We start from the raw sequence: 18562 nt of genomic DNA on the forward strand, positions 1-18562 counted from the left end.
TAGACATCAAAGTCACTTGTATTGTAATGGTCATACATCAGTCAAGGTTAAAAGGTAAAATAATATTTGTTCCGTCACATAGGTTTCCATGTGGGAGCTAAACCAGTGCACCCAGTAATATGAAGACTATTATCCTGTCCATGATAGAACTTCAACATGCAGCAATCACTTGCTTGATAGTCACATGTTGTACCGATTGACTAAAAGGAAAATTCCACTAGCCAGATCTAGAAAGGTGGCCAAACTCAATCCTTCACACTGTCTTAATCTCCAAAAACAGTCACAACTAAGGTTCTTAGAATTTAAAGAAAACCTCTCATTTTACTCAGGGCATCCAGAAGACCTTTGAGAGAATGTTTTTGACTCCCAAAATAAGATTTGACTTTCAGGATTGAAGGAGCATGTCTATTTGACATATGTTTTGACCCTTCACATTTCCAAGAAATTGTGATTTGACTAAATCTGACATTGCTAAAAATTAAAGGTCAACTGGATGCCCTGGAACTAAAGCTTAATGACACCAAATCAGTAAAATGGATGATGCTCAAACTAGGTTAAAATCTAAGTTAAGGATAAACTTTCCTTGAATTATGTAATGGTTTTCCTTGGACAATGTTTGAAGTTTAGGAATTTCTCTCAAGATTATTAATGAATCTTGGGTGCTTGGTGAGGTAGTTTTTCTTGTAAAATTTAAAAATAGGAACAGAACAGAAGCTAATTTCTTGGAACATCTATACATGTATATGTACACCTTATGGTGAGTTGAGAAACACCTTTTTCTGTTTTGTAATTCCTGTATCTTTTGAAGCTTATGCAAAATCATGCTCATGATATGTACACATATTTAATCAAATAATTACATCTAATTATATATTATTATGCATAGAACTTCAAATGTTTTCATGGATTCTGATTTTGTAAGCACACAGTGTGCTTGTAAAGATAGTGTGTGACCTTAAAGGGAACAGGAAGCTTTGGAGCATGCATATACATAACATATTTCTGCCTATATATAGCTATCTCTATTTCACACAGTTTTGCCAGGTATATTGAAAGTAAATACATGTAGCTTAGGTTATTTTCAGTTTCCTGTAAGAGTTAATTTCTTCCTTAATGTAGAAAGTTCTTGGTGAATGTGCAGGTAAATTGGATTAATATGGTCTGTAGTAATTTTATTAGCATGTCAGTTAAGAAGTTCTGAATCAGTGACATGTCTGATTTCATTAATGATGGTGCCGACATCTCCATGTCTCGGTATGGTACATTTTGTCCTGAGTCTAGTGTACCTTTACTCAAACCTGGCCATTCCTCTCCTTCCTGTTTTCTACGTTCTAATATCTACCAGGTAAGTGAATTTGATAACAGTTAATATGATGAACGGTTTCCTCTGTTGATGACATAATTATGATGTTTATAATCAACCACTGATCTAGGGGATCTTTTGGGGTGGTTGGGTGGCCCAGTGGTAACACATTTGCCTTTCTACTAGGCAGCCAGGGTTTGATTCCATGATCCGACGTGTAAAGGTACAGGGCCACCTGCCCCACCACATACATTTTCCCTGGTTACTCCAGTTTCATCACACAGTCAGACACATTGAGAACTTCCATGCGGACCAAAAAAGTGATTAAACAGATTTATATAAGTCGATATAACTTATCGCAATTAGTGTAAAATATATAAAGATTACATTTAGAGCTTTAAGAAAGATAATCTTCTAATAGTCACAATTCTGTGTAGATTGAGTAGAATGGTTATGAGATGATTGACATATACAGTACAGGACTATCTGAGTGATATGGGAGATATATTATTGTACAGGACATTATGAGTGATATGGGAGATATATTGTACAGGACTATCTTAGTGATATGGGAGATATATTGTACAGGACTATCTGAGTGATATGGGAGATATATTGTACAGGACTATCTGAGTGATATGGGAGATATATTGTACAGGACTATCTGAGGGCAGATATAGGAGATATATTGTACAGGACTATCTGAGTGATATGGGAGATATATTGTACAGGACTTTATGAGTGATATAGGAGATATATTGTACAGGACTTTATGAGTGATATGGGAGACATATAGTACAGGACTATCTGAGTGATATGGGAGATATATTGTACAGGACTTTATGAGTGATATGGGAGATATATTGTACAGGACTTTATGAGTGATATGGGAGGTATATTGTACAGGACTATCTGAGTGATATGGGAGGTATATTGTACAGGACTTTATGGGTGATATGGGAGATATATTGTACAGGACTATCTTAGTGATATGGGAGATATATTGTACAGGACTATCTGAGTGATATGGGAGATATATTGTACATGACTATCTGAGTGATATGGGAGATATATTGTACAGGACTTTATGAGTGATATGGGAGATATAATGTACAGGTCTTTATGAGTGATATGGGAGGTACATGTATATTGTACAGGACTTTATGAGTGATATGGGAGATATATTGTACAGGACTTTATGAGTGATATTGGAGATATATTGTACAGGACTTTATGAGTGATATAGGAGATATATTGTACAGGACTTTATGAGTGATATGGGAGATATAATGTACAGGACTTTATGAGTGATATGGGAGATATATTGTACAGGACTTTATGAGTGATATGGGAGTCATATTGTACAGGACTCTCTGAGTGATATGGGAGATATATTGTACAGGACTATCTGAGTGATATGGGAGGTACATGTATATTGTACAGGACTTTATGAGTGATATGGGAGTCATATTGTACAGGACTATCTGAGTGATATGGGAGATATATTGTACAGGACTATCTGAGTGATATGGGAGATATATTGTACAGGACTTTATGAGTGATATGGGAGACATATTGTACAGGACTATCTGAGTGATATGGGAGACATATTGTACAGGACTATCTGAGTGATATGGGAGATATATTGTACAGGACTTTATGAGTGATATGGGAGATATATTGTACAGGACTTTATGAGTGATATGGGAGGTACATATTGTACAGGACTTTATGAGTGATATGAGGAGATATATTGTACAGGACTTTATGAGTGATATGGGAGATATATTGTACAGGACTTTATGAGTGATATGGGAGATATATTGTACAGGACTTTATGAGTGATATGGGAGATATATTGTACAGGACTTTATGAGTGATATGGGAGATATATTGTACAGGACTTATGAGTGATATGGGAGATATATTGTACAGGACTTTATGAGTGATATGGGAGATATATTGTACAGGACTTTATGAGTGATATGGGAGATATATTGTACAGGACTTTATGAGTGATATGGGAGATATATTGTACAGGACTTTATGAGTGATATGGGAGATATATTGTACAGGACTTTATGAGTGATATGGGAGACATATTGTACAGGTCTTTATGAGTGATATGGGAGGTACATGTATATTGTACAGGACTTTATGAGTGATATGGGAGATATATTGTACAGGACTTTATGAGTGATATGGGAGATATATTGTACAGGACTTTATGAGTGATATGGGAGATATATTGTACAGGACTTTATGAGTGGTACGGGAGTCATTATCTGAAAATTATTCGTTATGTTTACATTTTATTCATATTGATTTGAAATACTTTTGTGTCTATTTTATTGATTTAAATCATTTGGTTTTTAGCCCACCGTCATCAAATTGCCCCCATTCAATTTTGAATCTGCAAAATGGCAGACAGGCAGCCATCTTTGATTTTGACAGTTAAAGGTTTTTATTGCTATTTCTTAAGAAGTACCGAAAAGATATTTCTCAAACTTCATAGGAAGATTCCCCAAGGTACCTTTCAATTTTGAACCTGATTGGGAAAACTGTCAGCCATCTTGGATTATTTGTCATAGAGAAAGGATCATTGTTACATTGGACCAATAAAGATCATTGATTTGTGAGAGCCAAGATCTGTCTTGATATCAAGTTTCTTTACCGGATATCACTGTGTGAGGCTGGTGACGCTACTACAGATATAGAATAAAATAATTATATAGATCCGTGTACAAAAATAGTTGTACACAGTGTTGGTTGGTCCTGATGGTAACATACATACAGGTAATATTGTACAGTAGTGTACAACCCCAGGCTTCTGTGTGCTGCTACCTCTTGACCCTTAACTTTGATGTTGTGATATACATCTTGTTTACATCACCGACTTCACTTTTCAGCTTGCAGTCATGCATCTCGACAGTTGATATCCTGAATTGGTGTAAACAATCGCATCTGAGTCATTTGATGATAAATAATTTTTACTTAGTAGTTTAAACTACTTACCAATTTGTGTTTTGTTTTTAATTAAATGTTTTCAGTGTCTATTGGTCCAAAATACATTGCTGTAGATTTAATTTATAGTAAAAAGTTCCAATACTAGGATTATTAAAGTTATGAAATCTCACTGGTTGAAAGTTGACTAAGCTTTGTGCACTGGAGTAAAATTTTATATGAATCTCTCCAAGCTTGAGGAAGATGGATCATTGGGTTTCCAGTTAGCCTCGTGGATAATATAGCTGTTATTGTGATTTCAATTTGAAACCACAAATACTTTAAAGAGATTGTTCACAGACATATACATTAAATCACCCCATGACATATTTATTATGAAATGATAGGGCCAAATATAGGGAGCTTCTGTCTAAAACATGGAGGGTTGGCAGGCATCCATTTGTTACAAGTGTGTAGATAAAATCACTGGGTGTGAGGATTAAAAAGTTCACAGAGACTACTTCTAATGGCACGAATTTCTGCGAATTTCTGCGAATTTCTTGCGTTAACAGAGGGATTATTAATGATATGTTGTCCAGTTTCTCCAACGTGAGATTTGTGTACTCCTTCCTTACAAACCCTGTACACACATCTGGAATTTATAATTATAAAGAGACAACAGCCTTTGACCTATACACAGATGATAAAATATTTGTATAACAATACTGTCGTAACTTTATTGTCATGACCATATGCATTGTTTGTCCAGTAAACAGAAATTATAATCTTGACCCAGCTGTAGATTGGGACCCTCATAAAGGACTCTCTTGAATGGGTTGACAAAAAAATCCAAGTTTCGAAGTGCCATATTTTTATCAATAGTATTGGTTCAAGTTAATTGTGTGTTAAGGATAAGAAAAGTAGAGAAAAGATCAGTATATATAGATCTAATAAAGATCATCCAAAGTGGGTGCAGAGAGTCCTCTGGGATCTCTAATCATTAGGGTATACATTTGTACAGGTTCAAGTTTCCTGTGTTGGTCCCGAAGTATTTATAACAAAGTGATATTTGTGATGCACACCCTAATCGACTTAACTCTCTCCCCGGGAGTTCTAATCCCATAGGTATAATGTGGCGCTCCTTAAAGTGAATTGTTATAAGGAAAGAGATTTAATTTGACTGAATCTCAATGATCATCTATTAGTAAATACTGCATGTTTCTTCTAGATATCAAAATGAAAAATAATGTCAGGAACTAGGACATTAAGTAACGGAATACGTATCATTATAATAAAGAGTAAAGTATTGATAGGATAGAAGATTATAATACCATGGTAGATAAGTCAGAAAATCTGTATTATATGATGTGAATAGACAGGAAACCACTGTTAATCTTCACACAAATTTTTTGACCCATTTACTATGAATCATGTATTTTTTGTTTACACTTCATTTTACTTACGTGCTGTTTAAACGACATATAACAGATAATTTTAGTTAAGGAAAGGTCAAATTGATTAAGGACAAAATGTATTGTCAATATAGTAATAATAGGTCAAAGTTAAATACAAAATGTCAATATTGAGGTCATTGACAGTTTTGAGACAAATAAACGAGGTTTAAGAATGATGGTTTTTAAGTCAAAGTTAATTATACTATGTTCATATGTAGTTGCTGAATATTTTTATTGATTCTAACTCAAGGTCAAATATATGAAGGTAAAAAGTCAAGGTCAAATATATTGCCAAGGTCAAAGGTTTAGGTCAAAGTCAAATGCTGGGACATATATATATATGTGATAAGATTGTACGAGGACAAAGTTAATGGAGATTTTTTTTTACATTTTTATATGTTTGGCTCAAAGTTGATTTTAATAAGGTCAAGCAATGCAAATTGTCAGGTCAACATTTGATAAAATATTTAGGAGGTTTTGTGTCAGCATCAAGTAGAAAGATTCTGGTGTCAAATGTTTACTCTATATGATAACCATACAGTGTAACAGGATACAGAAAAGTATATACATGTATTAACATTTTAAACAAAGTAGTTTACATGTGTATTGTGACAGCTTGGATGTCAAGGAATACAAATACCGTATTTGACCTAATAAGGGCGCCCCTACCTTTTTTCAAGGAAATAAATCTTTGACTGAGTGTCAAAATGGTGTTTAAAAGTAATAATTCATGTGAAAAGTTTTGCTACTTTATGTGTTCAATTTTCTTCAGCAAATTAAGTAACTGGAACACAAGTTTTCGCCATATTTTGTCTATTCCTACAGATGACATGTCAGTGCAAAGAGCACCCGAAACTAAACACACACACAAATAATAACTTACCATCTTTATTTGAAGATAAAGTAAAAGACTTCATTCTTGTTGATAAATAACTTTTGTTCAGAACAGAAAGCTAGTAAAAGACATTGTAAATCAATTATTAGGTCAAAGAAAACGATGTCTGATATGATCTGGGAAATCACCTATGTCTATAAATAGAACACAAAATAGTTCCATTTGAACATAAATGGTGGAACACACATTCTCTGGTCTAAAGATCAGCTGGCATGTTTTACAAGTTTACAGGAATATTCAAGTGATGTTTAAGCTTAATATATAGTAATGAATAGGTATCTTCATCTGGAATATTTTTATGACTGAATATTTTACCGTTTCCACAGCCTTGGGTATTCTGCTATAAGGTATAGTCTGTTTCATAAAACTTCAGAATAACTAATCTTAATAAGGGCGCCCTCACTGTCAATATTACCCGCGCCCTGCGCCCTTATTAGGTCAAGTACGGTAGGACTGTATACATATATACTGTAGTAATGGTAAAAGTATTTTATATGTAACTATTCAGTATGTATTTCATTACAAATATTTCTGACAATGGTATTTATCTGAAAATGTTTATCAGAAAATAGTGTTATTTATCTGACAACAAACATATTGATGAAAAAGACAGCAACAGAATTGATGATAAGAAAACAATTTGGTGAAAAAAACCAGTTTATGGTACAAAAATTCTTGTCTGACAACTATGTTTGCCTGACAACAATTTTGTATGACAACTGTGTTTATATCAAAACAGTGTTTATATAACAAGAGTTTATATGTTTATATGACAACGTATTGTTTATATGACTATAGTGTTTATATGACAACAGTGTTTATATGACAACAGTCTTTATATGACAACAGTGTTTATATGACAACAGTGGTTATATGACAACAGTGTTTATATGACAACAGTGGTTATATAACAACAGCGGTTATATGACAACAGTGTTTATATGACAACAGTGTTTATATGACAACAGTGTTTATATGACAACAGTGGTTATATGACAACAGTGTTTATATGACAACTGGTTATATAACAACAGCGGTTATATGACAACAGTGTTTATATGACAACAATGTTGATATGACAACAGTGTTTATATGACAACAATGTTGATATGACAACAGTGTTTATATGACAACAGTATTTATATGACAACAGTGTTTTAATGTCTGTTTTTGCTGTTTCTTATGTTTAATTTTTCTTTTGACAGGGATGTGTGAGGAAGCCAGCTCAATCAGAGAGAAAGGTGTATGTGGGTAACAAACCATTGGCTGGTGAGGATGTGGCTGTACTCCACACACAGAGGTTTCCCAACAACAGGGTCATATCCTCTAAGGTAAACAACAACAGGGTCATATCCGCTAAGGTAAACAACAACAGGGTCATATCCTCTAAGGTAAACATCATGGTCATATCCACTAAGGTAAACAACAACAGGGTCATATCCTCTAAGGTAAACAACAACAGGGTCATATCCTCTAAGGTAAACAACAACAGGGTCATATCCTCTAAGGTAAACAACAACAGGGTCATATCCTCTAAGGTAAACAACAACATGGTCATATCCTCTAAGGTAAACAACATGGTCATATCCACTAAGGTAAACAACAACAGGGTCATATCCTCTAAGGTAAACAACAACAGGGTCATATCCTCTAAGGTAAACAACATCAGGGTCATATCCTCTAAGGTAAACAACAACAGGGTCATATCCACTAAGGTAAACAACAACAGGGTCATATCCACTAAGGTAAACAACAACATGGTCATATCCTCTAAGGTAAACAACAACAGGTCATATCCTCTAAGGTAAACAACAACAGGTCATATCCGCTAAGGTAAACAACAACAGGGTCATATCCACTAAGGTAAACAACAACAGGGTCATATCCTCTAACAACAGGGTCATATCATCTAAGGTAAACAACAACATGGTCATATCCTCTAAGGTAAACAACAACAGGTCATATCCTCTAAGGTAAACAACAACAGGGTCATATCCTCTAAGGTCAACAACAACAGGGTCATATCCTCTAAGGTAAACAATAACAGGGGCATATCCTCTCAGGTAAACAACATCAGGGTCATATCCTCTAAGGTAAACAACAACAGGGTCATATCCACTAAGGTAAACAACCCCAGGGTCATATCCTCTAAGGTAAACAACAACAGGGTCATATCTTCTAAGGTAAACAACAACAGGGTCATATCCTCTCAGGTAAACAGCAACAGGGTCATATCCACTAAGGTAAACGACAACAGGGTCATATCCACTAAGGTAAACAACAATAGGGTCATATCCACTAAGGTAAACAACAACAGGGTCATATCCACTAAGGTAAACAACAGGGTCATATCCTCTCAGGTAAACAACAACATTGTCATATCCTCTCAGGTAAACAGCAACATTGTCATATCCTCTCAGGTAAACAACAACAGGGTCATAAACTTTAAGGTAAACAACAACAGGGTCATATCTTCTATGGTAAAAAACAACAGCGTCATATCCTCTCAGGTAAACAGCAACATTGTCATATCCTCTCAGGTAAACGGCAACATTGTCATATCCTCTCAGGTAAACAACAACAGGGTCATAAACTTTAAGGTAAACAACAACAGGGTCATATCTTCTATGGTAAAAAACAACAGGGTCATAGCCTCTCAGGTAAACAGCAACAGGGTCATATCCACTAAGGTAAACAACAACAGGGTCATATCCACTAAGGTAAACAAGAATATGTTCATATCCTCTAAGGTAAACAACAACAGGGTCATATCCTCTAAGGTAAACAACAACATGGTCATATCCACTAAGGTAAACAACAGCATGGTCATATAATATATCCTCTAATGTAAGTAACAAGAAGATCATATCTTCTACCTTAAAGGTAACATTGTATACATGAAGGTTATACCCACTCTATATACAGTGATTTTTTGGGGTGGATTTGGGGCCGAATACAGGCCCCTGTAAAATCCGGGTAAGATAATCATTGATATATGTAGGCCATGTGAATCCTGCATTAAGCCCTTGTTTTGTAATTCCTGTCTTTTGCAATTCTGTAAACAAAACTAAAAGATGCAGAGTTTATTGGTCTACAGTAAGTCCTCTCCTGCCTATTTTCAGTCAAACTCTTAAGTGTTGCCTCACCCCTATCCCCTCCCTTCTTGACACCACTACCACTAAAAATTAAAAATCAAACATACCAGGTAGATAGTCAAAACCTAAAACAAAAATATAAAAAAGAAAGTAAGATGGAAACAAAACAGAGCAAAAAAGTTTAATCCTTCCTGAAGACAAATATGTACACATAAATATTGTGGGAGTGTTTCCTGGTCCTATAAACCATAGTACAGCCAGTCTGACTACAGAAGTCATGTGTAGGTAGATGATAGGAAGGTTGTTCTATCTAATATCCGCTGTTATTATACTGTAGGGAGTGGATGATACTGACATTATATCAGGGCAGATATAGTCAAAATTATTCAGACAAACAGGGAAGTAATCTCCTCCCTTTCTATATATAGCTTATTTACCTGAGACAGGTGCTAAATATTGATTAACATATTACATAGGTATAAGCCGCAGGTTGGCTGTCCTGTTGGTGTACATACTAGCCATGAATATTTCATTGATAAACTTCATCAACTCACGTCTTGTCTTCAGTAAAGATACATATACACATTGGGTCAATAATTGTCTAAGGTACAATTAAATACATGTACATGTACACATGTTGGGTTAATAGTTGTGTAGCGGGACTGGACTGGGTCGATCATCGGTGACCAGGTAGCTCAATTGGTAGAGCATCCGGCTAGTGTTCGGAGGTCCCGGGTTCGAACCCCGGTCTGGTCGCTACATTTTCTCCTCTCCTGTTACAAAATTGGCGCCCAACTAAAATACCCACGGTGGTGGTATAAGGGTCTCGTGTGTCTTCGAGGGCGAAGACTTGGAAAAAAGGAGGGAGGTGTGTAGCGGGACTGGTCTGGGTCGATCATCGGTGACCAGGTAGCTCAATTGGTAGAGCATCCGGCTAGTGTTTGGAGGTCCTGGGTTCGAACCCTGGTCTGGCCGCTACATTTTTATACCCCCTGCAACGAAGTTAGGGGGGGGTATACTGGAATCAGGTTGTCCGTCCGTCCGTCCGTCCTTCCGTCCGTCTGTCTGTAGACGCATTTTGTCCAGACAACTCCTCCTAAACCGATGGGCCAATTCCGATGAAACTTCACACAAATATTAAAGATCATGTGTAGATGTGCATGCCACTTTATTTTTCTCAAAATTATGGTTACTATGGCAACTGGTCACTATAAACAGGTTTTCTGATAAGTACCATAACTTTAAGTTTGTCGGACAACTCCTCCTAAACTAAATGGCCAATTTCAATGAAACTTCGCACAAATATAGAGGACCATGAATAGATGTGCATGCCACTTTTTTCTTCAAAATTATGGTTGCTATGGCAACTGGTCACTATAAACAGGTTTTCTGATAAGAACCATAACTTTAAGTTTGTCCGGACAACTCCTCCTAAACCGAAGGGCCGATTTCAATGAAACTTCACACAAATATAGAGGACCATGTGTAGATGTGCATGCCATTATATTTTTCTCAAAATTAGGGTTGCTATGGCAAATGGTTGCTATGGCGACCGGTCACTATAAACAGGTTTTCCGATAAGAACCATAACTTTAAGTTTGTCCGAACAACTCCTCCTAAACTAAATGGCCAATTTCAATGAAACTTCACACAAATATAGAGGACCATATGTAGATGTGCATGCCACTTTATTTTTCTCAAAATGATGGTTGCTATGGCAACTGGTCACTATAAACAGGTTTTCTGATAAGAACCATAACTTTAAGTTTGTCCGGACAACTCCTCCTAAACTAAATGGCCAATTTCAATGAAACTTTACACAAATATAGAGGACCATGTGTAGATGTGCATGCCACTTTTTTTTCAAAATTATGGTTGCTCTGGCAACTGGTCACTATAAACAGGTTTTCCGATAAGAACCATAACTTTAAGTTTGTCTGGACAACTCCTAAACTGAAGGGCCGATTTCAATGAAACTTCACACAAATATAGAGGACCATGTGTAGATGTGCATGTCACTTTTTTTTTTCTTCAAAATTATGGTTGCTATGGCAACTGGTCAATATAAACAGGTTTTCTGATAAGAACCATAACTTTAAGTTTGTCTGGACAACTCCTCCTAAACCGAAGGGCCGATTTCAATTAAACTTCACACACATATAGAGGACCATGTGTAGATGTGCATGTCACTTTATTTTCACAAAATTATGGTTGCTATGGCAACTGGTCACTATAAACAGGTTTTCTGATAAGAACCATAACTTTAAGTTTGTCCGGACAACTCCTCCTAAACTAAATGGCCAATTTCAATGAAACTTCACACAAACATAAAGGACCATGTGTAGATGTGCATGCCACTTTCTTTTTTTTCAAAATTATGATTGCTATGGCAACTGGTCACTATAAACAGGTTTTCTGATAAGAACCATAACTTTAAGTTTGTCTGGACAACTCCTCCTAAACTAAATGGCCGATTTCAATGAAACTTCACACAAATATAGAGGACCATGTGTAGATGTGCATGCCACTTTTTTTTCAAAATTATGGTTGCTATGGCAACTGGTCACTAAATTACTGGGTTATCTTAGTTACTAAGCCTCTAATTAACAGTTCCAATTCACCATTGACTTGTGCAGATTGTGGGGGTATTAGTCAGCCATCCTGGCGACAGTTCTAGTCTCCTGTTACAGTTGTATGATGTACACACTATTGACATGTATTTCATCTGCTGCTTCAAATTCTTAATGATAGTTTGTTGTTTCTTCTCTTCTATTGAATTTTATACATATTGCTTTAAACATCTTAACAGAAGCCATCCCCCAACATTTTCTCTTAATTAATTTTGTAATTTTTGTTCTGATAGATCTGTTTTAATTTTATATGATCAATGCTAAGTTTATTTACTGCCAAATATAACCATCAATCATGATTTTTTATGACTGACAGTTTAATGTATGTATTATATTCCTAAGTATGTCATACGTGTTTTAGTGTCTAGACATCACTCACTGTATTGTAACTAAAATGAAGAATACTCATTACTGTCTTTTACATTGTTTTTCCATTTCTTTTCTTATTGCATGAGGAATCTACCTTTCTAGAGGTATTTTGTCCACTGTTTATAAACCTAAGACTTTACCTAGGATTTATTAAGTTAATATTTCCCCTGTGTTTAATTTGCCCGGCCAATTATTCAAACACTTTCCTCAATTGAATCAAATAAAAATCTTATCAATTAAAACTGTCTTTTGATGATAATGGAAATATTTTTATTTTTATCTTGCAATTCACAATAAGGTCATAATAAGGTCATGCCCTGATAAGCTGATCCATGTCTATTGCAATTTAGTAAAAAAGCACTGTTTAATTGTCCTGTTATACATCTAATAAGACCCCAGGACTTATTACAGGAAAGGAGGGTAATCAATTCTTATAATCAATACCCAATAAACTCAAGGAAATTCAGCCTGTGTCAAATTTTTCTGTCAGAGATGGTAGGTGTCTTAATTTATCAGTCTTTGGAAAATAGGCAGCAATAAACAGGACATCAGGATTGGGAGAAAGACAAATATTTAAAGTACATGATTAGTGTAATCAAAACACAAAATTTTTGTATCCTATCCAACGCGGACTACATAAGGAAGCTTATGTTTTACCCAGTTCTGGTTTATATCTCATTTTTTGTGTATTTGTTGCAGTATACAATACTTAACTTCCTGCCAAAAAACCTATTTGAACAGTTCCGGAGGATAGCTAACTTCTACTTCCTGTGTGTTGGCATTATACAGGTATGTGAAAAAGATTGTTTTAAAACCACTTTCCTCTTACTGTAAACGTGGAAATTTACGCGAGGGGGGAATTTACGCTAATTACGTGGATCCCTTTTGATCACGAAAATTTCCCCCACATGTATTATTTTGATATTAATTTCAGTAAACTCGAACTTCAAATGAAAGGTGGGTCAATTGCAAAAATTACCCCCGCACGTATAGTTTACGTATGGAAATCGCGAAATTAAACCCCCGCAAAAATAACCACGTTTACAGTATATAATCAACTACACCTGATAAATAGGAGTTATCACAGGGATGCTCACTCAGCCATTCATTCTTTTTTTAGATCTCATACAACATATTTAGTACCTTAATATGTAGCTATTTTAAGGTACATTATATTTCATAAAGGTACATTTTATGGCTTTGGCCACAATAAATATTTCACTTGCTTTACACAAAGAATATTACATCGCTTCCTTTTCATGTGATATTGTAAAGGAAGAACATATAACACAAATATTGCGTTCCTTAGCATTGTTTATTCATTTAAAAAATTATCAAATTTCTTTACAAAACGAAAAAAAATAATAGCAATATTACTTAATATAGTTTAATCACACAATTTTCTGATATCTGTGCATAATCAAATGTAACATTGTAAAGACAATATTCAGAGTTTAATTTTACTTAATATTTTATTATGTGTTTTATGTTTGCAACATGTCATTTGATATTAAAAATTCTTAAGAAATAATTTAAAAATCAATTTGATTCTTATTTCAGTTGAGTATCGATACACCAGTCACACCCATCACCAGCATTGCTCCTCTGGTTTTTGTTGTTTCTGTTACTGCAATCAAACAGGTGAGATAGTTCGATATTAACACACCTGTCTCCCCATCACCTGTATCTGTCCCCTATATATTAGCACACCTGTCTCCCCATCACCAGTATCTGTCCCCTATATATTAACGCACCTGTCTCCCCATCACCTGTATCTGTCCCCTATATATTAACACACCTGTCTCCCAATCACCAGTATCTGTCCCCTATATATTAACACACCTGTCTCCCCATCACCAGTATCTGTCCCCTATATATTAACACACCTGTCTCCCAATCACCAGTATCTGTCCCCTATATATTAACACACCTGTCTCCCCATCACCAGTATCTGTCCCCTATATATTAACACACCTGTCTCCCCATCACCAGTATCTGTCCCCTATATATTAACACACCTGTCTCCCCATCACCAGTATCTGTCCCCTATATATCAACACACCTGTCTCCCCATCACCAGTATCTGCCCCCTATATATTAACACACCTGTCTCCCCATCACCTGTATCTGTCCCCTATATATTAACACACCTGTCTCCCAATCACCAGTATCTGTCCCCTATATATTAACACACCTGTCTCTCCATCACCATTATCTGTCCCCTATATATTACACACCTGTCTCCCCATCACCAGTATCTGTCCCCTATATATCAACACACCTGTCTCCCCATCACCAGTATCTGTCCCCTATATATCAACACACCTGTCTCTCCATCACCAGTATCTGTCCCCTATATATTAACACACCTGTCTCCCCATCACCTGTATCTGTCCCTATATATTAACACACCTGTCTCCCCATCACCAGTATCTGTCCCCTATATATTAACACACCTGTCTCCCCATCACCAGTATCTGTCCCCTATATATTAACACACCTGTCTCTCCATCACCAGTATCTGTCCCCTATATATAACACACCTGTCTCCCAATCACCAGTATCTGTCCCCTATATATTAACACACCTGTCTCCCCATCACCAGTATCTGTCCCCTATATATTAACACACCTGTCTCCCCATCACCAGTATCTGTCCCCTATATATTAACACACCTGTCTCCCCATCACCAGTATCTGTCCCCTATATATTAACACACCTGTCTCCCCATCACCAGTATCTGTCCCCTATATATTAACACACCTGTCCCCCATCACCAGTATCTGTCCCCTATATATTAACACACCTGTCCCCCCATCACCAGTATCTGTCCCCTATATATTAACACACCTGTCTCCCCATCACCTGTATCTGTCCCCTATATATTAACACACCTGTCTCCCCATCACCAGTATCTGACCCCTATATATCAACACACCTGTCTCCCCATCACCAGTATCTGTCCCCTATATATTACACACCTGTCTCCCCCATCACCAGTATCTGTCCCCTATATATTAACACACCTGTCTCCCCATCACCAGTATCTGTCCCCTATATATTACACACCTGTCTCCCCCATCACCAGTATCTGTCCCCTATATATTACACACCTGTCTCCCCATCACCAGTATCTGTCCCCTATATATTAACACACCTGTCTCCCCATCACCAGTATCTGTCCCCTATATATTAACACACCTGTCTCCCCATCACCAGTATCTGTCCCCTATATATTAACACACCTGTCTCCCCATCACCAGTATCTGTCCCCTATATATCAACACACCTGTCTCCCCATCACCAGTATCTGTCTCCTATATATCAACACACCTGTCTCCCCATCACCAGTATCTGTCCCCTATATATTAACACACCTGTCTCCCCATCACCAGTATCTGTCCCCTATATATTAACACATGTGTCTCCCTATCACCAGTATCTGTCCCCTATATATTACACACCTGTCTCCCCATCACCAGTATCTGTCCCCTATATATTAACACACCTGTCTCCCCATCACCAGTATCTGTCCCCTATATATCAACACACCTGTCTCCCCATCACCAGTATCTGTCCCCTATATATCAACACACCTATATCCCCATCACCTGTATCTGTACCCTATATATTAACACACCTGTCTCCCCATCACCAGTATCTGTCCCCTATATATCAACACACCTGTCTCCCCATCACCTGTATCTGTCCCCTATATATTAACACACCTGTCTCCCCATCACCAGTATCTGTCCCCCTATATATTAACACACCTGTCTCCCCATCACCAGTATCTGTCCCCTATATATTAACACACCTGTCTCCCCATCACCAGTATCTGTTCTCTATATATCAACACACCTGTCTCCCCATCACCAGTATCTGTCCCCTATATATCAACACACCTGTCTCCCCATCACCTGTATCTGTCCCCTGTATATTAACACACCTGTGTCCCCATCACCAGTATCTGTCCCCTATATATTAACACACCTGTCTCCCCATCACCAGTATCTGTCCCCTATATATTAACACACCTGTCTCCCCATCACCAGTATCTGGCCACTGTTGCACTCATTGTCTGTTAATGCCATGTGTTTGCATTTTGACTGTTAATATTGCACTGCCCTTCTAAAAATCGTTAATTGTTCAAACCTTCTTGTTTCTGGAGGTAATCGCTGAATAAAAATGTCTGAATTTCCTGAAATTTGATTTGATGATAAACTTTTAGTGTTGAATATAATTTTAAAGTTTAACTAAAAAGTAATTTCTGATCATGGTAGGCTATTTAAATTGCTCTTTGTCTGTGGTCTGTCTGTCTGTCTGTCGTCCATTTGTAAAAAAAAAATGCTTGTTATCCCCCGCCCAAACGAAGTCACCAAGATTCCTAATGATGTTTTTGGGGTTGTGTTTCAGGGATATGAGGACTTTTTACGACACAAAGCAGACAATGAGGTCAATAACAGGATGACCAAAGTTATCAGAAATGGCGAAATGCAGGAAATCAAATCTATGAAGATCAAGGTTTGTCATATCAAAAAGTTTTCAAAGTCAATCATCAAAGTTTACATGTTTTCACAAAAAGCATGATTTGTACAGGTGTCTGAAGTCAGTGTAATCATCAAATTTTTCATGTTTCCATAAAAGGCTTTTATTCCAAAATAATATCACAAAAAAAGGTAAAAAGATGCTCAGGAAGTACATGTATATTTTCAATAAAAAAATAATCTGTTTCACACAAAGAAATATTGTACTGCTTACATCTGAGACTCATTATCAATACTTGAATCAATAAATAAACTTTATTGATGATTTGATCATTTTAACTTTATTTTGTGGTAAATTTTATTTTTTCTCATACTATGATGATATAATTTAATAGAAAACATAGGCTAGTTAAGTTCAGTGTTATAGGAATTGTCAATTGTACCAGTATCAAGATCTGTACATGTATAAAACCTGGATCATCATAAAACCAAATGATCTAGCTTATCTCATGCAATGTCAGACAGAAACTGTCTCCGATTTGTTAAGGTCAGCTGAACATATTACCATTGTCGCTGTAGATGGGCTGTAGGGGTGGTCCTGGTTTATAGCTTACATTTTGTTCTTGGTACAATGGCAAGAAATCTCAGGGAAATGACTGAGAGAGAATCTTTTCTTATATACCCATTGTATAATGACTGAAGGAGATAACAATACAATGAGGTCTATACTTGACCCATTTACTTTGTGTACCTGTACCATGTATACTGTCAGATAAATTAATGCTCTTGAAACCCCAATTTCAGAAATCAGTTTAACTTACCATTTAACCTACTGGTCTTTGTCACAGCTTTAGTGTACACAATACTATGTGTAACATGGATATGTGAAACATGGATATGACATATATTCCACAAATAAATTCCCTTTATTTTTGCAGATTCATCAGTTCTAAAATAGTAATTGAATTAAAAGCATGTCTCAAATAAGTCCAGACTCCCTAAACTTTAATACTAACCTTTTAAACTAGGGGAGATGGTTTATTTTAAGATAAATACGGTGCTAAACTTTTACACTAGGGGAGGTAGAGGGAGCTTATTATAGGATAAATACAGTACTAAACTTTTACACTAGGGGAGGTAGAGGGAGCTTATTATAGGATAAATACAGTACTAAACTTTTACACTAGGGGAGGTAGAGGGAGCTTATTATAGGATAAATACAGTACTAAACTTTTACACTAGGGGAGGTAGAGGGAGCTTATTATAGGATAAATACAGTACTAAACTTTAACACTAGGGGAGAGGGGTTATTTTAGGATAAATACGGTACTGAACTTTTACACTAGGGGAGGGGGTTTATTTTAGGATAAATACAGTACTAAACAT

At 36.3% G+C, this 18562-nt stretch overlaps 1 protein-coding gene and 1 non-coding gene across 2 annotated transcripts in view; both read left to right on the forward strand.

The window, feature by feature from the left end:
* Window positions 1–1170: 1170 nt before the first annotated feature.
* The window catches only part of LOC117341669 (probable phospholipid-transporting ATPase IF), a 57245-nt gene continuing 39853 nt past the window's right edge, over window positions 1171–18562 (forward strand). The window contains 5 exon segments of the mRNA XM_033903538.1: window positions 1171–1345; window positions 7801–7926; window positions 13389–13478; window positions 14250–14330; window positions 17106–17213. Of these exon segments, the coding sequence (XP_033759429.1) occupies window positions 1211–1345; window positions 7801–7926; window positions 13389–13478; window positions 14250–14330; window positions 17106–17213 (540 nt within the window). The 5' untranslated portion in view covers window positions 1171–1210.
* Window positions 10375–10446, forward strand: Trnat-agu. The gene has a single exon. It is a non-coding gene; the product is annotated as a tRNA-Thr (tRNA).

This window comes from Pecten maximus, chromosome 14 (assembly GCF_902652985.1).
Source record: "Pecten maximus chromosome 14, xPecMax1.1, whole genome shotgun sequence".
Taxonomy (NCBI): Eukaryota; Metazoa; Mollusca; class Bivalvia; order Pectinida; family Pectinidae; genus Pecten; species Pecten maximus.